Here is a 25089-nt window from a genome sequence, read left to right on the forward strand (position 1 = left end):
TGTGGCCTGTCTCCACCCAATAGGACGGCGGGCTGTAGTCGCGATACCTGTGCCTGTGGCACATGCCACATGCCACCACCCTGACCTACACAGCGGGCGGCCAATCATCGAGTAGGCGGCGCAAGCCGGACGGCCAGCCGATTGGACGCTGCTCTCCGCAGCGCCAGCTGAGCGCAAGCGAAAGAGAGAACACGACCACGAGCGCAAGAGAGCCAACAACAACGGCAATTGCTGAATTCAAATCCAGCGAGAGAGCGAGCGAGCGAGCGATTCTTTTTGTTTCCACTTCTTTATTTTCTGAGCTCGGGTCTCGGGTCTCAGGTCTCGGGCCTCGGCTCTGCTGCTGTTGCTGTTGCTGCTGCTCCCACCGACTGCCGCCTCGACTGGTCCGTTCCGTTCCGTTCCACGGGTTAAGTCGCGCTGGCGGCCACATGAAGTGTCAGTAACGATTTAGTACGACCCGCGAGCGCACCTGCTCGACCCACCCACACATGCTCGTGTGCCCGCCCAGATATCCGTAGTTGTGTGATCGATCTCTTTTTTTTAACAACTATTTCATGAAGAGGGAGCAGCACTCTTCCCCATATCCCATATCCGAATGGGCTTATGTTTCTGTGTCTGTGTGTGTAAGTGAGTAGAAACAGTTAAATTAATAAAAAAAAAACGCGCCAAAATTGCAACTTTGAAAAGTGAACTGAAAAGTGTTCGAAGCTGAAACCAAAACCGATCCAAATGATTCAAGAATATCTCCAAAACGCTCAGCATATTCCCGGCAAACTCTAAGCAATATTTGAAACAAGATTTGAAAGCTATTCCAGAATATATCGAATATCTTTGCTGGTGTTATTCGGAAAAGCAAAAACAAGAAAAGGGGGCCCGTCCCCGGTCCAGTGATCCGCAGAAGAACATCCGCAGCCCACAAACCAAATAGTAAATAAGAACACATGTACATATCTACATATGTACATAAATGTATAACAACAAAGTGTAGTGCAAAACGGAGAGCAGAGAGATCATCTATACGGGGCATGCTCGGAACAGCAACTAATTCCAGTGTTAATTTTGGTGACTAATTTTTCGGAACGAGCACCAGATTGGGAAAGAGTCGGAACGGCGCGAGTTGGCAGCGCCTCAAAGTAGGCAGCGGCATCAAATGGACACAGCCTCCACGCTATCCTCTTCCGTTCTGTTCCACTCGGTTCCACTTTGTTCCACTCTGTCCGCCCTGTTTCATTCAGTTCTGTGCTATAGTGCCAAAATCAATCAATTTTTGATATAGTTTCTTTCGGTTCTGTTTATTGTTTTTGTCGGTCCAGAGATAAGGATTTACGGATGAATGAACAAAACACTTGCCAGCCGATAAGCGCCCTCCAGCAGCAGCTTCAGCCCGCACTGTAGACTGATAAAAGGCAGAGAAAGGAGAGAAAAGAGAAAGAAGGAAGCAGCTCAAAAGCAGATCAAAGTAAACCGATCCCAGGGCCGCGCCGAATGCATTTGCATCTATTGGCCAGCGACCCAGCAACAACGCAACAGTCCATCAGCAGCAGCAGCAGCAGCAGCGGCAGCAGCAGATCCAGAGGAAGATCCAGCGGCCGCCGCCCCCATACGGGTGCCTCCTCAGCAACAGCAGCAGCAGAAGCAGGAGCAGAAGCAGGAGCAGGAGCAGGAGCAGAAGCGCCAGAGTCCACCACCCCCGATCCCGCCGCCAGCGACGCGGGCCCTGCCACTGTGGCGCCCGTCAGCATCGCTGGCCCCGGCCGCCTGGCGCGCAGCATCAACGGCAGCAGCGTCGGCAGCCACCACCCACACTCGTACTACCCCCCCTATCCGCACCACTACACCCACAATCCTCACTCGCATCCGCACCTGCAGCACCTACAGCATCACCACCATCCGCACCACGCGCACCCGTCCCACCACAGCATGGTGACATCCTCCACCTCGCCCACGGGCAACGGCTGGAGCACGCCGGGCGACTACAAAGGGGCCACGGCCGCCACCGCCCCTGCCGCCCCGTCGGTGGTCACGGCCGCCACAGCATCCACAGCCGCTGCCGCCGCCGCCGCATCGGTCATGTGCGAGGTCCTGCCCTCCAGCAGCGCCAGCGTGGGCAGCAGCTCGCCAACAGGTGGGGCCAGCAACGGCACGGCCCACAGTGGACACAGTGGTGGCGGCAACAGCAGCAGCACCACTATAGCCACCACCACCAACAACAACAACAACAACAACAACAACAACAGCAACAACAACAACAACAATGCAGTGCACCAGGATCTGCTGTGGATGGAGAGGCTGGTGCTGAAGCGGCAGCAGGAGCATCCCGGGGAGCTAGGTGAGTAGTGGGTATGATCAGAATATCAAAACAAGATCATCTACTTATACTAAATATATGTATAGCACACTCGCTTTGTGTGTGGAAAGATCGTGCTACGAGGTTCAAAGAACCCCACTGAGGATAAGTTGTATTCGTAGGAAGAAAGGATAAAGTACATACATATAGTCTTGAAAGGGATCAATAGTCCGAAGTGCCATAAAAACATTTAAAGTCTGTTCCGAAATTATTTTCGAAATTTATTGGCCAAATTGAACCCATTCAAATCAACAAAATCCTATAAGTCAAATGATTCCTGCGAAAAGTTCTTCCTCAAAGATAGTCCTATCCCATTCGAAGAGTTTTGCACCAAGCCAATCTCAAAGTCTTTGGAAACGTAAAGCAGGTTATATATTTTGTGTTGTTGCTGAATTTTTTGCTGATTTTAGTAGTTTAGTAACTACTACCACAATTAGAAAAAACCCCTTTTCATTGTATGTATTTTCAAGCATTTTGGCCAACCATTTCATAAGTTCGTTGAACTTCTTTGGACGCTCTTTAGGAAAAGCTTTATTCCAAGCAATGCCTTAAGAATCGAATATTGAAAAGATAAGCTGGAGAATGAACAGAAGAATGCATTGGAATCGTATGGTTCTTATGATTTAAACGAAAGTTTCCACGATATATGAAACTGATCATAGTCTGGCCGCTTAAGGAGCCATATTGGAAAAGTGTTGAAACAGTGTGACAAATTTGGCAGGCTGAAACCTGAGTGAGTCTTTTGTACCAGTGCTTAAAGGATAGATGAAAGGTGCTGAATATTCGAGTGAAAGGAGGTCGGACACAAGCTGAGAAGATAATGAGTTGTCGTGCAGCTCCTTCTCTAAAAATGGGGCTCCAGATGGAATGGTCAGTAGATAGATGGATCAAGCACTACTCTCCTGTACTTGCAGAGGGCTGTCTTTACGGAGCAAACACACACACACACGACTTTAGCTCGTGTCCAAGCTGTGATTGGGGAGAGGGGGTCAGGGGGATCGCTGATGGATAACCCGATCCCAGTGAGGCAGCGCACATTCTTTGCCGACTCTTGCCACATCCTTGCACATGCACTTCTGAGGCTTCCTCTGCTCCGTAATGATCTTTATCGTCGGCGTCACCATTCCCTGGCTTGTCAACGATGTCAACGGATGATGATGTCAAAGTTGTGCCTTCCACTGCTGACGATCACGATGACGATGACGATGATGGTGATGATGATGGGGCATGCAAGCCCTGAATATGCGTAAATTGATATCAATAATTGTTATTGATATCCACATCAACGCACGAGTCTTTGGCCTTTGGCTGCTTGGGAGCTTCCTCTTCTCGCTGCCTGTTGAACTTTCCTTTCAACTTCAGCCAGATACGAGTATCAATGACCCGAAATGAAAGCTGCTAATGAAATCTCAGCTCCGACCGTTCAGCCCCTCCTCGACAGCCGAATCTGCTCAGAGACCTGGATAATTAGCTGGTGAACCAGTTTCCTCCCCACAGCAGCACATACTCGCACTCGCACTCACTATACTATTCATAACTGGTGCTCCTTCATATCCATGAGGTTGATATCGAATTGCAGCAGGATCAGGAGGGATCAGCGAGCCTTTTGGATAAGCTTTCGGCTTGGAAAGCTTTCTCTCAATCAGAGAAATAGGGTTACTCGTTCTACTCTACTATCTACTACACTCAAGGAAGGCCAGCTCGTTGTTCCTGTTGGGTTGCAAAACAGGAGGGCATTCCTTATTCAAAAGTGGAAAAACTGACAGCGATTGAAGTTCCGAACTTTAAGTTCAACTTAAATTTCAAATAAATTCTCAATAATAGATAATTATGTATTTCGAGGTCGCACACGCACCGATGGGAGTGGAGAGGAGAGGAGAGTATGCAAAACTGTTGAATCAATAAGATACTCGATTTCGATCAGAGAAATTTTTGACAGACTTTGAGGCCCAAATTAATTTGTTATCCGAAATGATGCCGTCCTGTCCATCAATTAGCTGCGCCACTAGCTCTGCCAGACCGACCGACCCACCCACAGTAGTTCCGCTTGGCCCACTTTCAGCACCAGGTCAAACGTCAAAAGTCCTCTGGCAACCCTAACCCCTAACCCCTAACCCCTAACCCTTTCCGTCCGTCCAGCCGTCACTCAGCAGCTCTCCAATCACCTCCACATGACGTGGTATCCCTAGACGGACTAATTAATTATGCACCACCGGATGGCGGGTTGCGGACACTGGATTCCGGACTACGGACTACGGACTCCGGACTTCGGACACTCGACATTGGAAAACACTCCGTGGATGATTGATGGTCAGCGGTCGGGTGGGAGCTGCGACTGTGGCTGGTAATGGGTTGGACGGGGGTGGGCGGCATAAAAACAAACTATAAATAATTGAGCGTTTTTACACAATTTGATGGCCATCCAATTATGATTTAATGAACTGAACGATGGGGATCCAAATGCTAATCGAACCATTTTATGCTTTTTCCTCTTGCTGATGCATCCTGCAACCGGCATCCGTTATTTTATTGCAGTGCGCACGAGCAATCCTTACTTCCTGTGCTCCGCCCTGCCCTCCCATTGGCGCTCCAACAAGACGCTGCCGCTGGCCTTCAAGGTCGTTGCTCTGGCGGAGGTCGGCGACGGCACCTACGTGACCATTCGCGCCGGCAACGACGAGAACTGCTGCGCCGAGCTGCGAAACTGTACCGCCCAGATGAAGAACGACGTGGCCAAGTTCAACGATCTCCGCTTCGTGGGACGCAGCGGACGAGGTGAGTGCGGTGCTCCTGAGCGCCACTAATTGGGGGGAGTTCTATTTGGGGAAATTTCTAAGAGCAAATCCTGAGAAAAACGGGCTTACAGGATAGGTTAGGGTATAGATCTGTCTCGGATCAAGGATCAGTCGATCGATGACAATGAAATGGTTCGGTAATGATACAATAAGAGCAGTCGTTTAAAGGACATTCACCTTTTCCCATCCAAAGTCCGCTGTCCAGTGTCCGCTGTCGGACTGCTCCTTCCCACAGTTCCAGTTTCCCAAAAACACAAAACCCAAAACCCAAAACCCTAAAACCCCAAGAAAAAGATTCCGAATTTGGAGAGCGGAAGCTCTTTGGCCCCAATCGGAAGTGCATTGATTGAGTGACATGCCGAAACTGCTCCTTCCTTCTGCGCCCTTCCGAGCTGTCCTCCGAACGCTCCCTTCGGCCACCACCACCAGCAGAAGCAGCAGCAGCAGCACCACCACCAACAGCGGAGTGAGGCAGCACCGACTGCAGATCGGTGGTAGAGCAGTCGTCACATTAGGCTGCAGTTGGCGCTGGCCCCGGGCCAACATGCAACACGAGGCGGCACACAAAAGTTGCACTGCATTCAAATACGAGTAATCGTGCACATCCATATCCATATCCATATGCACTTAGATCGGAGGCGTCACGCAAGGCTTAGGCCCGGTCCGGCCTGTCCTGGCCTGGTAATCGATTTGAACCCACAATTAATGTGGAATTTGGCAGGGGCATGGGCAGGAGCACGAGCATGGCTGGCCAGGTCGAATGTTGCATAGAATTTGCAGCAGCAGCAGCAGCAGTTGGTTAATTAGCTGCAACTGTTGCCTTTGTCCCTGTCCCTGTCCCTGTCCTGCCTCTGCCTCTGCCCCAGCCTCAGCCCCAGCTTACGACTTGCCCTCAGACGTCCCTCGCGCTGGCTTGTTGCCTCTCTGCGACCTCTGCAAATTGACGGCTCGTGCCGCAAAAGGGCCAAAACAAAATAATTACAACAGTGACCCAGCCCGGGCCAGGACAAACCAACCCGAGAGCTAGAGCCTAACCGAAATGAAACTGAAACTGGGACTAGGACTGAGAGGCATGCAAATAACAAGCTAATGATGTAAGAACATAAACGTTGACCAAATTGTCAGCGACAGGCAGCAACAGTTCACTTGGCTTAATGGTCACGCCCCCACAACCACTCCCACTCCCACACCCACATCCACTCCGGTCCAGCCAGCAGCCAGCAGCCAGCAGCCGTTGGACGCGCGCTGGAATCGCGAGCGAGCGAGCGAGCGAGCCGCCGGCACGCGGGCAGCCATCGGCGGACATCATGCAGCGATTTCTGATTAGATGACAAAGCGCAAAAACAACAGAAAACAATGAGACCATTAAAATGCCAAAAGGGAAACCTGCACACAGGATACAAGTCCGGGGAGTAATCGAAGCTAGGGATACCCTGGAAGGCCACAGAGCTTTAGATGGAAAGAGGCAACTTTATATGAAGGTTGAATGTGGGAGCATATCCGGATATATGTATATAGTGAATATATATCAATTATAAGTAGATATCTTATAAGACATACCTTAAGATTTATCTAGAGACAAGAACAGATAAATAGAAAACAAAATACACGTTTCCATCATGAATTCGAGATGCGAAATTGAAATGCCTCTATGTTTGGGTAGCTTTTTGGAGGATTACTCCTTAGATCTACAGTATCCAATATCCTGCTCAATGACAGTCGTACATATATAGGTACATATGTACTCCCCTCCGGATCATCATTCCCTGGACCATACACGGTATCAGACAATACCATTGGCTCCCGCTTAAAATTTCCTCTGCCTTTTTTTGTTTGCTTCGTTTTCGTTTTCGATGCGATACGATGCGAGTGGGGGTTGGGCGAGTGAGAGTTGCTTTCCAGTTATTAAGTGGGTTGACAGCCCAGTCGTGGGGCGTGGCAAGTTATCGCCTCTCGGCCTGGCCTTGTCATGCGTCGACGACATGTTTTTTAATTTTCCGTCAGCGACAAAACCGAAAACCGAAAACCAAAAACAGAAAACAGAAAACCCAAATCCAAATGGGAACCTCCATCTGATGTTGGAGATCTGAATCTGATGCTGATTCGGACATGGAATCGCAGCGGAGTGGGACAGACAGCGATACAGACTCTTTGCAGATCGATGACTGGCTGATTGGGCTCACTTATCAGCGCTCATCATCATTATCATTATCATCATCATCGTCCGCATCCATCATCCTCCTCATAAGCGGGCAATCATATCAAAGGGCTTGACTTTTCTGGCGATGCGATTTAAACAAAGGACACAACACGCACACAGCAAATGAAGGACACGCGCCCAAAGGATTTGTTCTCATGGCCATGGCATGGGCCCCTGCCCCCCCTGCTGAAAGCCCGTACGGGCTGGGTGGGTCCCTGATCCGACTTAGTGGTTGAATAAGAGGCTAGGAGGAACCCAAGTCCGAAGTGAGGAGATGTTAGCCGGCTAATAGGATGAATATTTTAAATACTTGAAGAACAATCCAACAACCCATTGCTACCCAAGAGAGAGTTCTCATTAAAGTTGATTTGTATCCAGTCTTGTGTGGATATCTCCCTAGGGGAGGGGGTATATGGTGTGCACAGTGTACTAATTGCTAAGAGGAAGTTTTTCATCAATCCCACTTTCGAATAATCCATGTTCTTGGCTTAACAGCTATGCCATATAGCACTACTACTAGTAGCACTTACTACTCGTTCATATTCCATATGTTTCTATAGTCACGGCGGTATCAGGGTGGGAACTTTTGCTCGCTCCTGCTTCTGATTTTATCCATCGCAGATCGGAGACCACGGAATCTGTTCACTTCCTTGTGGGGCAGAGTTTCCCAGCAATTATCAGAGCTACCATCCACTGACACAGCTCTTGCATAACACACTCGCACATATGTTTATTTGTTGTTGTTCGTTTGTTATATTCCGCGGGATATCAGTCGAAAGCTTATCGAATTCTAAATGCTCGGTTTGTGCCGCTCGTTCCCACAGAGTCACGGCTTCGTTTGTTCCCATCGAAAAGGGTTCTTGCAGCACTACGATAGCTCAGATCCGAGCTGGGGCTGGACTTATCGGCCTCTGGCTATTGCTCATGGCTGTGAGACTCGCGATTCAGATATCAATTCAGACATACGAGTAGTACGGATTACGTGTATGCATAAGTATTAATAGACTCCAGTACTCGTATTGTCGGGTGTTTAGAGTGCGTGAGTAAGTAGATGAGTAGTGCTCAAGTGACTCTGACTCTGACTCTGACTCCAGCTCTGATGATGACTAATTTGAAGTCGGATTGGAATCCCTAACACAACAATCCCCAATCTCCAGCTCCAGCTCCAGTTCCATCCCTATCCCTATCCCTATCCCTATCCCTAACCAATCTCTGCGTCTATTCTCTTTTGTTCGGCTTTGGTTTTGTGCCCATTACGGTTATTATCGCTCTCATTTCGGGGTCTTTAGTGGCTCTCGTAGCCTGATATTTTATCATTATGCCAAAGACAAAAGCCAGCAATAACATTTTCATATTACTCTAACGAACTTTTACATACGACTCGGTACAGATGGAGTTGTATTTCTAGACAGCTGGGGAGTTGGAGATCTGGGAGCTGGAGAGCTGGAGAGAAGCTTGCTCCAGTTTGCTCTCATTTGAAAAATTACCCAAAAAGGAGCTCGCGCTTGAGGCCTATTTAACAGTTTACTTCTTTCTTCTTTTGCTGCTTTTGATTAATTTGCGTTCACGTTTCGATAGATCTTTCTTTGAGCTGAGAGGCTGGGGCTGAGGCTGGGGCTGGAGCTGGGGCTGGGGCCGGGGCTGAGCTGAACAGACACGCACGGCAACGATTTCGGTTTCAGTTATCCAATTCGAGGCAATTCTTACGGCGTAATGAAGACATTTCGAAGACAAACCCAAAACGCTTTCTAACTGATGGCCAGCCATTTGGAGTAGCATCTGAGGCCTAAATACCCATTCAGGCAATCGCCACTCGGCTCCGAGCGGCTCTTCGTGGTTTCGGATTTGACTTCGGTTAATGAACTTGCCCCAGACATCAGGCATCCAACATCAAACATCAAACATCAGTTGGAGCGATCAAATCTTAAATTACATCTACAGTCACAGAGTCCCAGAGCGGCATGGAGAAAGGCAGACAGAGAGTTTTATTCTCTTTTGTCATGGCAGTCCTTTATTGGAACTATTTAGAGTATACTCGTACTTACATATCTATGTACATACCCAGGGAATGCCTCAGAGGATGCGTTCAGATCCAGATGATCTGAAATAAAGATCAGAAGACGTTAGCTGGGATAGGTATTTGAAGAGGATTCCTTTTTGAAAAGGTCAAAACACCACCCACTGAGGGGCAACCCGCAATATCCTTTACTCTCTAGCCCTTGATCCCCCTCCGCCCACTGCAGTGCCTCTCTGCGTAGGTGTTCAATGAGAGAGGAAGCGGCTGTGGGATGTGTGGATGGGGCTGGGATGGGGATGCGACTGAGGTTTCTGCGGTCAGCATGGATGGGTTGTTGCCACTCGGTATGCCCCCGGGAGCCTGCAGCTGCAACAGCAACAACAATGTCGCTTTTGTGGGCTTTTCGTGGGTGTAATTGTGTTTGTGTGTCCATACATTTACCTTCCATATGTACTCGCACATTCAGACTTTTATTTGTTTGTTTTTTTTTGTCCTGCCGATTCAAGAAGGAAACTGCAGCAATCGGACTGTCTGACGGACAGACAGACAATGTGAAAAAGTGAAAAATAAAAAGAAAACGAAATTCATTTAATGCTTTTACCCACAATCGATACATTTTGTTGACCAAACGCCGACTAGTCGAGCGGCCATAAATAGTGCAAACATTGGTCAAGCCCCTGGCCCCTGCCCCTCCTGCCCCCCTGGCCACGCCCCTGCCTCGGTGGCCACAATGTTGCCCCGAAACTGGGTCCTGCTCTGGGGTGCGGAAGACAGGTTGCAACAGTTCTTCATTTAATGCCCATTCCGCGGGCCCGAGTAACTTTGGCGGCAGCCATTGAGGCGGGATAAACCAAATTTATGTCAGGAGTTCAAACAAATTGCACCGCAGGCGGGCCCGCGGACCGGCGAGACTGGGATGTCTGGGGATGCCCGAAGTAAGGAGTGCCCTGGAAGTGCAGCCTCCGAAATTAGCAGATTAGCATTTGAGGAGCAGTTCGATCCGATCACAAAGTAACACACACACCTATCCCTCTCTGAAGAGAGGGTTCTCTCTGGTTGGCGCACGACGGAAGCGAGTGCTCAGGGGTCTTGCACCCTACACACACTCGTAGTACGTTCCACATATGGTAATGCCAGAGACCTAAAATTGATGACAGGTCCCGTCCCGCGTTCGTGTAGACCACAAAGAAATCCACAAACAGAGGAACTGTGGCTCTTAAAGGGTAAGCCCACACACAGAAACACACGACGCGTGTTCTCGGGATGTTCGGGGTTCTGGCCATTTGTGTCTTGCAAATTGATTCCGGTAGCAGCCAGCCCTTGCCCATGTCCATGCCCATGCCCATGCCCATTGAGGTCGTCGCATAAATCAGCCAGCGACGTTTAATACTGAAACGACTGACTGCCAAACTGCCATTCATAACGTACAATATTCATCTCTCCTTCTCTTTCTCTTTCTGGTTGCCCCTTCTGGTTGATGCTGCTGCTGCTGCTGCTGCAGGGAAGAGCTTTACGCTGACAATCACGGTTGCAACGAGCCCGCCACAGGTGGCAACCTACGCCAAAGCCATCAAAGTCACCGTCGACGGACCTCGGGAGCCGCGCTCCAAGACAAGTAAGTACGGGTACGAGTAAGGCCCATCCCATCACCCATCCAGCCATCCACCCATCCTCCATCCTCCATCAGATACCATCACCGAAACATATGCGTATGTGTGTGTATGCGTGTATGTATTACATGGGAAGTGGTAACATTGTTTTGGGCAATTAGCAATTATCACTTGCCACAACTATTCACAACACAAAAGAGTACAACAGAACAGAACAGAACAGAATAGAAAAGAAAACACTGCGCGAATGTGGCAAGGGAAAGGACTTTCCGGGCTGCCACCCCGCAGCGTTTTGGGTTGCAACATGTGTTTTCCGGCTTGCGTGCGGGGTGGAGGCGGAGGCGGAGGCCGCAGCAGAGGTCACTCGCTCGGGTCGCATTAGACAAGTGTCTAATCAATGTAAACAGCTAAGCCGATCCGATCCGATCCGATCCGATCTGCTCAATTGCCGGTAAACATCCTAAGTCCCCCTAATCCCCAGGGCACACACGAAGTCGAACTGGAACAGAAGGTCTCGTTTCGTTTCGTTTCGTTTCATTTCTCTCCATTCCACTGCCAGTTCCACTGCCATTCCACTCGATGCCGCTCCACTTACGAGCAGTATGCACTTCTCCTCCTGTTGTTGAGGATCGTATGACAGTCGATGGCAGCCATCTTTGGCAGTCATTCGCTCGGGAAGGTGTTTGAAAAGTGCAGCCGGTTTTAGCCGACTGACTGACTGGCCTGGCCCTGTCTCAAGAGGAGGGCAGTTCGCAGTTGCAGTGGCTGTGGCAGGGGCAGGGGGACAACGCTTCTGCCTCTTACGGTTTCTGAAAATTTTGCGGTTTTCAAAGAAAACCTTTTTTTTTCTTGCTTTTGTTTTTTGCGTATTGAGTTTTTAGTTTGTGTAATGCATATATGAATTAATTTTTTTCTCGCTCTTTATATTTCGTTAATGCATTTTTAGGTCTTCGCTGCATCGTTAATCGTATGTGTACGTGTACATAGGGGGGCTATAGTATGTACTCATGCACATGGTATACACTCGTACAGTGAGGTAACGTACAGCTTGAGTTCACCTTGAGTTTGTGCTAATTACGGAGACTTTCAGACGCAGGACGCAGGGTTCAGGGCAGGACGTTGTTGAGCGAAATTGCAGCCACGGGACAAAGCAAAATGGAGTCTCCCTTTTCGGGCGATAATTATTCCATTACCCAAAAGACTGATCGGATCTTTACAGAGCACAAAGCACTCATGGAATCCATCATTAATTATACTGAGGGATATACAGGATGTTTTAGGATGTACTTAAGAGAAGGTTTATAATTGTAGAGCGGTTTCATATGAAATGGAAGAGTTTCATTCGATAAAAAACCCAAATAAATACAGATTTCTCGCAAATTCCGCTCAATCCTCAATTTCGGATGAGCGCTCATATGTTCGATGGCTTAAAGCTGCTTACATTATTATCGATGGATTCATTTCCGGTTGAGCAATGAGTTCAAAGGTGTATTTCTGATTGTACCTCTCTGTTCCCCCTCCGCTTCTCCCTCCACCCTCACCAGTTCCCACCTCAAATTATTGGGTTTATATTCTTGGTATCGGTATATACAATCTTTGTATAGATTTGTCCCATCACTAATCGAGGCGTAACCATTTCACTCGGCAGGTCCTACCGGCGGTCCTCATTACCGTGCCCTCGGCCTGGGCCAGCGGCCCTACATCGACGGCTTCCCGAAGACGCTGCACGAGCTGGAGACGCTCCGGCGCTCGGCCAAAGTTGCGGCCGCGACGACGGCGGCGGCGGCTGCGGCCACAGCGGCCACGGCAGCCACAGCAGTAGCAGCGGCCGCAGCATCGGTGGCACTGCCCGGGTCCACCACCACCACTGGCGGAGTCGGAGTCGGAGTGGGAGTGGGCGGTGGCAGCAGTGGCAGCGGCGCGGGTCTGGTGCAACAATTGAGCAGCAATTACTCATCTCCGAATAGTACAATCAACTCGGATTGCCAGGTCTACAAGCCGAATGCGCCCCACATCCAAGGTAAGGGCTCTCCAAACATATACGTAACTCCCTATTCCAGTCCCCATTCCATTCCTTTGAATGCCCAAAGCTGGCCACCACTCTTGGGTATCTATTGATGTCTGGCTGTCTGTAGCTCTGTCTTGTCTGGGTCTGGGTCTGGGTCTGGGTATCTCTGGTTGACTGGCACCAGGCGGCCTAAACGTTTTAATTGAGTTAATCAACCTGCCATTCACCCAATACCCCCGCCCAAACCCTTCGCTCGCCCCCGTCTTCCAGTCCGCTAGGCCCAACACCGAATTTAGTCTTCATCTCAGTGTATTTTCGGAACCTTTTTTTTTTGGCAGTCTGTCGCTAATTTATTTATTTTTTCAAAGCTCAGATTAAAAATAGTTCAGCGTTGACGCTCGTCCGCAGACGGCTTTTCTATATATAAATTTGTATTTATATAATACATATCCCTATGCCTATCCCATGTCCATCGGGAAGTTCAAGGAATGGCCCCCTAATGGTCGAAGGAAAAGAGAGCTCTGGAGATATCAAAAGTTGATTTTTGGATGGTTGAGGGTGGTGACCCCGTCTATGTGAACGAAACCCCTGTAATCGTTTCAGGAAACAGCCCATTAGACTTTTTCGGCAATATCCGAAGATTTACTCGTAATATGACATTCCATTGCTAATCCAATACGATTACATACGACATCCCAAAAGTCTCAACCGAAAATGTCATAATTTTCTCACCTCAAGCTGCTCAGAACTAACGCTAAATGCCACGTGCTACGCATAGAAGTCTACCCTCTGGATTCTACCAGTTTTATTTCTGCCAATTTTAAGAGGCCTGTCCAGAGAGCCAGTCTCTACTCCACTCGCAATCCATCAGTCTGTCAGCCAGAATGTCTGACAAGAAATGGAAAATTTCATTTGCACTCGTTTTCGATTCGATTCCGAGGCGTAACTTTGGCTTCATTTAATTTGCATTCATTTCGATGTAGCGTGGCTGTAAAAATGTGCCCAAAAAACCGAAGGGCTTATGCGAGGGGGGGACAAGACATCGGACAAGCAGCTGGAACCGGCATCTGACTCACACATGAGTCAGTGGCCAGCTTGGAACTAGACGAATCTGAAGCAGAAACTGCTGTGTTAAGCCCAGACTCGGAGCGTTTTGCTTATGCTAATTAATTTATAAATGTTTCTTTTTGAATACCCTCCCTCGAAGGGGCTCATCAGCTATTGCTAAGCCATAGTATGGGCCATTCGGCGGGGGGCACATGTGACCACATGTGAGTGCATGGGTATCCAAATACTCTTCTTAATGATCTATTCTGATCCCTCTATATCCGGTTGTAGGTAGTATATTCTGGTTTGGAACCCAAGAATGGCTTTAAATGAGATTCAAGTCGAAGGAATTGTCATACGAGTATAGCTCTAATAGACAGATATTTCGAAAATGCAGTTTCCAAACTAATTCGATCACAGTCGGACATGAACTCCACGGACAATCTCGATGAATCCATCGATTCTTCTAGGGTATTCCACGCTTTCCCCTTTGGGACTTTAGTTGGCGGCTGCTTCATTGTTGGTAACTGGTTAAAGCCGAGGCGGGGGCCGAGTCAACTGGCCAGATACTGGCCAAATAAACGTAAATAAATTGTCAATACCGAATGACACATCGCATCGTTGTCGTCGTCGTCGTCGTCGTCTTTCAATTAGTCAAAAGGCAATAGCAACAAATGCAATGCGATTTGGTTTTTTTTTTCTTTTTTTAATTTTTGGAGTGATTTTTTGTTGTGTATTTCGATGAAACCGGAAATGCCCGAAACGCGATGAACGCGAGAAATCCAAGTCGAAGTCGAAGTCGAAGTCGAAGTCGAAGTCGGAATCGGAATCAAAGCGTCGTCAATGGGGAAAAAACTGTCGAAGTTTTTGTTGTTGTTGCTGTTAAGTCATAAATATTTAAATGTGGCGCTTAAGCTGTTAATTTACACGAAATATCAAAGCAACAAAAGCTATCGAGCCCAACGAGTGCCAGAGAGGGGGCGAGAATGGACAGAAAGATCCGAGAATTCAGCGGAAATCATTGCGAATTTCAAAGAAATCAGGATTGGATAATGCCACACGAAGAGTATATGTTGGATGAATGGGAAGTGGTATAGAATGATGATGATGATAATTGATGATAAGTAAGTGCGCTGCGCGGATAGATAAGGCCAGAAAACTGAAAGGAAGAATGGAAATGAAACGAAGAGAGTAGCGCACAATTATACATTTCATTCGGAACTACGGAATTGATATACATATCCCGCCAGAATAAAACAGTGGAATAGAACGAAGAACTAATATTATTCAAAATGGAACAATGGGATGGAAACAAGATTAGTATCAATGGAATAGAGTATTGGGAATGATCACGGCTGATCCATTAAGATCCAAACCTTCCGTGATAGATCCCTGCGATCCCTGGTATCCAGTTGCACTTGCAACAGTTTCCCAATTGTTTCTAATTGTTGGCAGGGGCGGGGCTGGGCGCTGGAGTATCGCAAGCACCTGGACACTTTGCAGAGAGACTGAGAATTCGTTCACGAGAAGCTGTCTCCATCATCCATCCATAATTACGTGCATCATCTGTGCATCTGCCGCAGAACTCACACTTGGGCTTTGGCGTTGGCTCTTACTCCAGCTGCCGCTGCTGCTGCCTTCGTGTTTGCATTCATTAAATATTTTTGAGGCATCAATTCTGAGATTCTGAGAGCGAGAAGTGCAATATGTAAATTCAGCCAAGGCGGGATGTGAGCGGAGGCGGGGTGTGAGCTGGGGGCTGGAACTGCGGCTTCGGCTTTGGCTTAGGCTGCAACTGGACCTGGGCCTGGGCCTGGACCTGGGGCTTTTTTCGGTGCGCTCTAAGCCACAAATCAATCCAAATGCGGTTGCGCAGCTGTTGCAGCAGCCGCAGCCGCCGCAGAGCCGACCGACGCTGCCACGTTGCAAGATGCAGGCAACACCTGAGTGGGGCACGGCGCCGAAGGGGAGAGAAGCGAGTGAGGGGCTCCACACACACAAACAACAACAATGTCACATATTGAAATGAATCTTTTTGGCCCATAAAACAGCAACAACTGTGGCAAGCCATCAATGGCCGCAGTTGCCCCCTGCTCCCTGCCCCCTGCCACCAGCCCCCTGCCCCCTGGCACACTGCATCACTCCGCTCTGCTTTAAAGACCCAATACCGAGAGTCCCCGACAGCCGAAAAACCGCAAACTCACTTCCGTTTCGTATCGCTGTTGTTGCCGTTGGTTCTGCCGCCATTTTCCACAACAGCAGCACTTTTTTCTTGCTCTTTTTCTGAAGGCACAGACGCACTTTAATTAAAATTACTTCAAGACTCCAGATCCTCGCCAGCTCCTCTCCTCCGCACCCTTCCGTTCTGTTTGTGTTTCTTGTCGATCTTCTTGCTCTTATTGGAGACACTGTGCGACTCTTGTGCTCTCCTTCTGACTGCCTTCCTTCTCTTCTGTTGGGTTTTTGGCCCCTTTCGGAGGAGGGTCGGAGAAGCCTCCAACGTTCCAGCGTTCCACTGCTGTGGTTTCTGTTGGCTGGCCCGATCGGGCTGCATCCGCTACGGCAACACTCCACTCCCCGCCCCGCTCCCTACCGCTGCACCCAATGAGCGGATACGAGTGTATTGGGCGGGGTGAAAATCGAAGATATCCGGTTGGAGCCGTGGGATCTGCTGGAGGAAGTCCAAGAGTACTCGTACTCGTAAATTGACAACAGAAAAAACAGCAAAAAAACACGAAATTCGAGTTTGAATCAAGCGACTACTCCCCTTATTCTCCCGCCCCGCTCGCCTTGGCTGGTTGCAGTGGCAGTGGCAGTTTCAGTGGCAGACAGTGCGTATACGCAATTAAAGGCCCAGGGTACTGCCTGGTGGGGTCCGGGATCAAGGAGCCTCCACGCTGGAGCGAATAATTCCACGTGCCAACAGAAAATTGCACCGTCTGAACGGCACTGACCTCCTCCACCCTTCCCTTCGCTTGCCACTAACCCTGGAACCCCCTAACCCCTACCCCACCATTGCTAACATGGCTTTCATCCAGTGCGTTTCGCTTCATTGCAACCTCATTTGCCTAAGCTTGCGGTAGTCCCTCCTCCTCCTCCTCCTCCCTCTCCTCCGTCTCCTTGCTGCTGCTGCTTCTGTTGGCTGCAACGCAATTTGCGGCTTAATTGAAACATTAAAATGTGATAAGTGCCGGGTGAAAAGTTGCATGCAACTTGCAATTTTGGTACTACCTTTCATTAGTCGCTAGCCACCACCCAGCTGGGAAATGCCGCATTCAAGAGGGAAGGGAAGGGGGTAGGGGGAAGGGGAAGGCGGTGGGGTGGTGTGGTGCGTGAGTTACGTTACGCATAGTTGATATCTACTATGCTTGATATTTGTTTATCATTCCACGAGTACACTGGCAGAAAAATAGGATTCGTCGGGGTTTATGTAAACGAAAGATGGCAATAGTCAGAGATCCTCTGATCAAGCTCTATTTCTTTTTATAAAAATCATCTCAACGAAAGACTTGTTTTATTTCATTTACACTATACCTTCCCTGTCACACACGGAGCTCCTAAAATCTCCTATCATTACAGTGTATCGATCCATTCTTCTTTTGAGTTGAGCTTTTGGGATTCAGCAAGGGGACACTACACATCAGAGCCCTGCCTCAACAAGCAACCAAATCGATTCGGTGGGATTCGGTATTCCCTTGGTTCGGATTCTCTGGATTCTTTTGACATCGAATCACTCGCCCAACCGAAAATTTCGGTTTTTGTTTCTCGCTCACTCTCTATACAATAATTTGCTGTTTCTCTTTTTGTAATTCGGAGTGATCCGAATCCGACTGAAGGAACGAATCGTAGCAATCGAAGGCATTCAAGAGGCATGAGTATTTTCCAGCTGTGGCTCCATGAATCCTGTGGATTTGTGGATTGTGGGCTTGCCAATTGCCAAATTTGCCTTCCTTATTTTGCAGAGTGAATGCAAAGTATTTGGAAGATTCGATATCGTTTCTCTAGGTTCAAGTTATTTCCAAATACGAGCATCTCTAGAGCATCACAAGCTGTATTATGTGTGTGTGGGGGGGAGGCTGTGAAACATGTTACTTGGGATCTCCTCAGACACCTGTATTCTTGAATTTATTCTACAAGTATTCTACTTCGAATGGAGACCCATTCCTCGCACTTCCAAAGATGTGCAAGATTCAAGATTCTGCTCTATCGTATGGTCTGTTGTTGTGGGATGGGATTCGGTACATCCTACCAACCCTTTCGGTCTCTTCTTCATGTCTTGAAGCATATTTCTTCTACCTGAAAACTGATTTACTTTGAGCTAATTTCGCTTCTGAGTTTCGCTGATATCTTTCATTTGTCGTTTCTAATGAATTTAATTAATTAAGCGACATTTTTGGCGCGTACCTTTTTTGGACTTCGCTGGAAGTGTTTAGGATGGGGAGGGGGGAAAGGGCTACATAATTAATCAAAATATGAGAGGAAAGATTGCTAGTACGTGGAGGGTGGCCTTGGGGGTGTGGATGGAGGCATGCCCCCCGCTGTGCGGGTGCGTTGTTAGGCAACGTCGCCAGAGCCAGAGTCTTGGAATTTTCTTTCGCCTGTCGCCGCTTCTCGGCAAATTTCTTTAACCCATTGGCATGCAATGCCCACCCCCCCGTCTGACGGACCCCCGTCTGAGGGTGGTACGGGCACGGGCACGGGCACGGATACGGGTACAGGTGTACCCGAGGACGGTGGGGACACCACATATGCATGCATGCCACGGGGCAAGTCCCCATCGATGTCGTTGCCATGCATATGAAATGATGTTTTCAATTAAACCCTCGGCCACGCCCAAGTGTGCAACTGACAAGTTGGAAAATTTCACCAGCGCTACGCCAGCGGCTGGAGGCATTCAAGGGTTAATTGGCCTCCAGCTGGCAAATTGTTGCTGTCTCCCCCTCCCCCTCCCCCTCTCTCTCTCTGACTAACCTCCTCTTTTCCTTTTTGTCTCTCTCTCTCTCTCTCGCTCTCTGCAGAAACCGATCTGATGGGCGCAGGGGAATGGACGGGATCCTCGAGCTCCGCAGCCGCCTACTACCACAGCCATGCCCACCATTCACACGCCCACCACGCCCACGCCCATGCCCATGCCCACGCCCACGCCCACGCGCATCACCTGCAGCACCAGATGGCCCTGCCGCCGCCCCCACCGCCGCCAGCGGCGGCTCCAGTGACCAATGGGGCGGGCGGCATGGGCGTGGGCGTGGGCGTGGGCATGGGAGTCGGGATGGGCATGGGGGTGGGGATGAGCATGAACCACTACGGGAGCGGGTACGAGACGGCCAGCTCCCTGGACGCGGGCAACTACGCCCACCTGCCCGCCGTCCTGCCCGAAATGCACGGCCACGGCTTCGCCACGGATCCGTACCAGACCGCTGGCGGCTACGGAACGGGCGCCGGGGCCGGCAAGTCCGACCTGGAGAACCTCGGCGGCGGCGGATACGGGGCGGGGGGCTACAACAATGCGGCCGCCTGGTCGAACGGCTACAACAACTACCAGTACGGCAACTGCTCGGCCTCGGCGCAGTACGGTGGCACGGGGGGTCACGCTGCGGCCCCGCCCCCGCCACCTCCCCCGCCCGTGGTGCTCTACCCGCAACTGTACTCGACCGTCAACCAGAACCAGATCCACCTGCACCTGCACAGCAGCGAAAAGCTGGAGCAGTACCTGGGCAGTGCCAGCGACCAGCAGCTGACCATCAGCTCCCTCACGGGCAGCCGCTCCAGCATCGAGATCGGGCCTGCTGGCGGCCTGCTGGGCCTCACCGGGGAGCAGGAGCAGCACCAGCACCAGCAACAGCAGCAGCAGCAGCAGCAGCTCCAGCAGCAGCCGCTGGAGCAGTCGTCGGAGGCCTCCAACCAAAGCTATCATCTGAGCCATCACCAGCAGCATCCCCACCAGCAGCAGCAGCAGCAGCAGCAGCAAGCGGTGGAGCAGGTGCAACAGGGCGAGGGGGTGGGCGTTGAGGCACCGCGGGACGAGGATGTGGGCGATCTCACACAGGTATGGCGACCCTATTGACCCAACCGGATAGCGGTGCCACTGCCAGCGAGGCCCCTACCGCCACCGCCTCCGCCACCGCAGCGCGCCTTCCTTCACATCGAGCTGAACTGAGGGCCAGGGGAAGAGGCAGAGGAAGAGGCGCCAACAACCAGAAGAACTGTACAATTTTTTTGTTTTTTTTTTACCCTAGGGATAAATACAAGTACATATACATAGACGAGTATGTAAGAGTATGTTTGCATGTGTACTATATCATAATAAGAGATCGGTAGGCCAGTAAGCTGTAAATACTTCATAAGCGGAAGGAAGACCAAGGGATAGCCCTAGGGATGGCCCTAGCTTCTAGTGCACCCAAGAAGGACATTTTTTTTTCCTAGCCCTAAGCCTAGACGTACTACGAGTATATGTGTACATTTAATCGATAATTCCGCACAATTATCTATAAATCGATGTATGGATACATTTTTTTTCTGTTACTTTTTGTGTGAATCTGCCAAACGATTCGAGAAGAGGATGAGAAGAGGAGAGGAGAGGAGGTGAAGAAGATGGAAGCCGGAGATGGAGAGAAGACTACAAATAAAGTTATCGTATTTATTTAAATGGCTCACAGCTTTTGGTGTCCATTGATTTGTTTCGGATTCAGGATTCTATTTTCCAGATGCTGTCCAAAAAGTGCACACTTTTCACTCCGTTGCGGCCCCGTTTCGAGTGGGAAAGAGAAATCTTTGGGCCATTATGCAGAAATGTTGCACAAACCACAAGCGAAACAAAGAATGATACAACCATCGCTTAATCGCTTAATTATGCGCATATTTTAGATTAGAAGCAACGGAAACAATTGTAAAATTGCAAACAGAAATCGTACATATTTTTGGTGGGGCGGAGGAAACCTTAAAAATGTGCGTGTAAATAATAAATTAAAAATTATTGCAAAACAGAACCACAAAGTGGGCACAGAAGAGCGGGCCAGCCCCAGCCCCAGCCCCAGCCCCTCTGCCCCTCCGCCTCTTTGCCAATTGGATGGTTCTCTGCCGGGATGATCCCATCGGAGACCCAATCTCTAGTTCTATTTTCGCCTCTTGCCTCTTGCGGTCGTCCCATGGCATAAATAAACACCGAACACTGAACACCGAACACTGAACACCGAACACCGAACACCGATCACCACACACCACCCCTCCTCCGGCAGAAGCAGAAGCTCTTTGTGTAGTACGAGTAGGTGCCGCCATTGTTGCTGTAATGCTGTAATGCAGACCAGGCCAAGAGCCAAGACAAGTCAGACCAGCCAAGTGTTAAATTGCAAAAGACAGTTCCATTGTCGGCACAAGAGTTGGCGAATTGCGAAATGGAAACCCTAGACAGGAGAGTCGATCCGGGTCGTGCCGTGCCGAGTCGAGCCGATAATCTATAACCTACAGCGCGGCCCATGGCCCATTAGAGAAGCCGGATCCAGGCAAGCGTTAAGCGTTAAGAGCTCCGTCTAAAGCAGAGCTCGACACGCGTAAGTGATCCACTCCACTCCGCTCTAACATCTACTCTCCAGACTCCACGGGCATCGAGCATCGAGCATCGAGCATCTAGTGTCTTGCGGTGGGCCAGAACAAAGACAAGGCAGAGAGGATGAGGATGAGGATGAGGAAGAGGAGAGGAGCTTTGTCGCAGTTTATGATGAGCGACTTGAGTTACCACTAGCCCAGCCCCAAGACGCAGCCGAAGCCTGACCCAGCTCTTGAGCTAATTAACTCTGCCTCAGAGCAGGCACTGGAGCTGCAGCTGGAGCTGTGTCCCCACAGAGCTGCAGAGCTGCAGATCTGAAGATCTGGAGTGGAGTGGTGCGGAGTGGAGCTCAGCTTGCAGCTACCGTGTGGATGATGTCTGTTGGCTCTGATGCCTGGGTGGCCCTGTCGAGTGGTGCGACATGTGATATTGAAGGTTATTCATGAATGGATCAGCTTATGAATAGAGATTAATTAAGAGCAAAACAAGCCAAATTAGGTCCCACTTACACTTACAAAATGGATGGATGGGCAAATTATTCGTATGTCTACATGGAAAAATGGGATATAGGTACATATTAGAGCCTTGCACGAATCCACAACATCACAGCTCATGCCTCTAGGCGCGTAGAGAGTGAGCGAGAAGCTGAAACCGAAATTTCGCGGATTTGACGCAGTAAAACCGAATCGATTCGGTTTCCTGTCTATGCGGGGACCTGTCTATGCCTTGAACTTCTGTTAAGTAAATCTTTTTTTTTAGCAAATCAAATGCTTGTCCATGAAGAACCATTTGTGGGGTACAGTCAACATCTACATACATTACGTATACGGTGAAGGGTAGCGGCACATACAAGCATGCATTTGTGGGTACTCTGTAAGATTCGCTCCTCCTCTCCTCTTCTCTCCGACATTGCCATTCGCTCCTTGCTCGGCATCCCTCTCACTCCTCTCCCTCTCTTTCATTACTTTTTCGTTCATTCATTCATTAGATTTGCTGCCACAAAGTACCAATGTACCCAAAAAGCGGGCAAAGCAAAAAACTGAATGGTTGAATTGTTGAAAAGCTCCTCTCAAAACTTTCCGTCTTTTCTCCCTCCCATCAACGTCCTCCCTCTCTCCCACTATCTGCTATACTTGGGTCCGTTTAAGTAGCGTAACGGAATAAGCCCAAATAATGAAAGAAACGAACGGCAAACGGCAAACAGCAAACAGAGAGCGAAGGTTGAGAGAGCTACTTGCCATCTCGCTCTGGCACGCGCCAGTCAATTGGTCGGTCGGTTGGTTCGTTGGTTGGTTGCTTGGTAGCCGACGAGGAGCATTCGCTTTAAGCTGGCACACAATCACCTCACTGTAACGGTATATGCATGTATGTACGTGTGTACCGCCTAACTGTAACTGTGCTACTTTGAACAGGAATTTCGCTGAAGCTCCCCCACTTAAGCCCACCGAAACCCCCCACTAAAAACCAGTTTAAATGAATTTTTTGCTTTGTGATTTTCTGGTGCGTGTTTTTAACAAATAAACCGAAAATGAAACTGAGGCAAGCCGACAGCAACACCAGCAGCAGCAGCAGCAGCATCAGCAACATCAGCAACAATATCGGGAACACACAGTCGAGTGCACCAAAAAAAAAAACAACAACACAGAAAGAGAGCGGCTGCGGCGTCTAAGCGCCACCCACAATTGTGCGCAGCCAACACAATAAAACAAAAACAGAAACAGAAATGGAAGTGGGAACGGAAACGGAGAGTAAAAAGTAAACCAACATAAACGACAGTAAAAACGACGAAACGGCGAGCACGAGTGCCGCAAAGGTACCACCCACCGTAAAAGAGCTGAAAGAGAGAGAGCTGTCGAAGAGAGCACCACTCAGAGCCAGCGCGCTGACAAAGAGGAGGAAAAGCAAGAGACGTCTAGGCACAGTGGTATCCCTTATACAAGCATTGTGTGCCTCTGGGCTGCGATATTATAGACCACTGTAACTGCTGGGTATGCTGGTGGTGCTGGTGTAACTTATAGGGTATACGAGTATGTTCTGTATACATTCAGAATATCCGTCTCAACAGTTGAGTCATTACAGTTATTTCCCTATACTTATTCCACTGTCACTAATTTGATTGATTTTTTGATGAGAAAACACCTCAATTTAAATCTTTAAAAATTTTTCATTTTAAATTAAGAACTACAACCGGAACAAATTGTAGCTTATTATTGAGTGATCAGCTTTAAATTGGAATCTTTTGCCAAAAGCACCAGTATCGATTAGCCCACCAGGTTTCTTAGCCGTGCATGTACGAATCCAATGCCCTGTAGTATGTACTGAACGAGTACATAAGAGTATATTTAATTCGTTCTCCGAGACTGAGAGTATGGGCAACTCAATTTTGCAGACTTACTCGTTCTGGGTTAGAATTTAAAACAGGAGATAGATCTATTGCTATTTTTGCTTACCAGCAAAGAAGTGCCATCCGGCCGTCATATCTCTCTCGCTCCGCTAGAGGGCGCTACACCGGACGACGAAGGGAGAGAGTGCCGATCTGATCCGATCTGCCACTTGGTGAATACGGCAATTCCTTATGCTTCTGCGTTGTCGGTCTTCCTGTATCTTTAAAACTCGGAATTTCACAGATTCTAGCGATTAAGAGGGATCATTTAGTTAATGTTTTAGCACGTTACTAGGTTACTAGGATGAGCCAATTTATGGGACTTTTTGTTTAAGATAGTTCAATATATTACCAAGACTTTGTGGTACACCTTTTATAGGAGTTAATAGGAGAACGGGAAAAATCCCTATAAAAACACAAAAAAGTTTGCCCATTGTATATACTCTATGGGGTCATAAGCGGTTTCTTATGCAAGTTACATACATTCACACGAATGGAATATACCCATGTTGTCTTTGAGTATCGGGAATAATGATGAATAGACACAATGTTGAATTATCCGCCTTTGAACTACCTATAACCGGTAGAGCCGCTCAGTCGTCGCAGCCACATGTGCTGCTCTCTCTCGCTATTTTTCTCTTAACTCCTGGACCCGTTCTCTTCCACAACGGCGCTCCGCTCTGCTCACTCTTTTTTATATTCAGCAGGGCAGACGCTTAACGTTATAGCGCTCTCTTCGATGGTGGCTTTTGTCAGCAAAGTTCCGTTGAATGCGAAATGATTCATTGGATCGCTGGGTTTTTGGTCGCTTGTTGGATTTGTTACAGCCAACCCCGATATATGTACATATTCATACGTGATTTGGCTTATCATCAGCTGGTCCTCGGCCACATATGCACAACTGGGGACACTGGGATATGCAGATTTTATGTTTGTCATCTGTGGGGGGAAGTGGAATCGATCGAGATCGGCCTCGACCTCAGATCAGCTGAGCTGTCGCACAGCCACCGAGTGTTATGAGTATTAATAAATATCTTATTCAAGTGATAAACGTATGTTTAACCCAGATTGAGGGCTTTCCCTATCGCCAGACTCGATAGTGACGCGCCGCTGGGGCAGATCTATGACGTATGCTC

At 49.0% G+C, this 25089-nt stretch overlaps 1 protein-coding gene across 2 annotated transcripts; it reads left to right on the forward strand.

Moving 5' to 3' along the window:
- Nucleotides 1–328: 328 nt before the first annotated feature.
- lz (lozenge) lies at nt 329–20655 on the forward strand. Of its 2 annotated transcripts, none has more exons than XM_002133739.3 (6): nt 329–630; nt 1317–2332; nt 4886–5125; nt 10864–10977; nt 12621–12992; nt 19046–20655. In XM_002133739.3, the coding sequence occupies exons 2-6, from the start codon at nt 1489–1491 to the stop codon at nt 20089–20091; spliced, it is 2616 nt and encodes an 871-aa protein (XP_002133775.2). In that variant the 5' UTR covers nt 329–630; nt 1317–1488; the 3' UTR covers nt 20092–20655. The 2 variants fall into 2 exon arrangements, with proteins under 2 accessions (XP_002133775.2, XP_015041333.2); XM_015185847.2 differs by having other exon boundaries at nt 329–626.
- The last annotated feature ends 4434 nt before the right edge of the window (nt 20656–25089 follow it).

The sequence above is a fragment of the Drosophila pseudoobscura genome, chromosome X, assembly GCF_009870125.1.
Source record: "Drosophila pseudoobscura strain MV-25-SWS-2005 chromosome X, UCI_Dpse_MV25, whole genome shotgun sequence".
Taxonomy (NCBI): Eukaryota; Metazoa; Arthropoda; class Insecta; order Diptera; family Drosophilidae; genus Drosophila; species Drosophila pseudoobscura.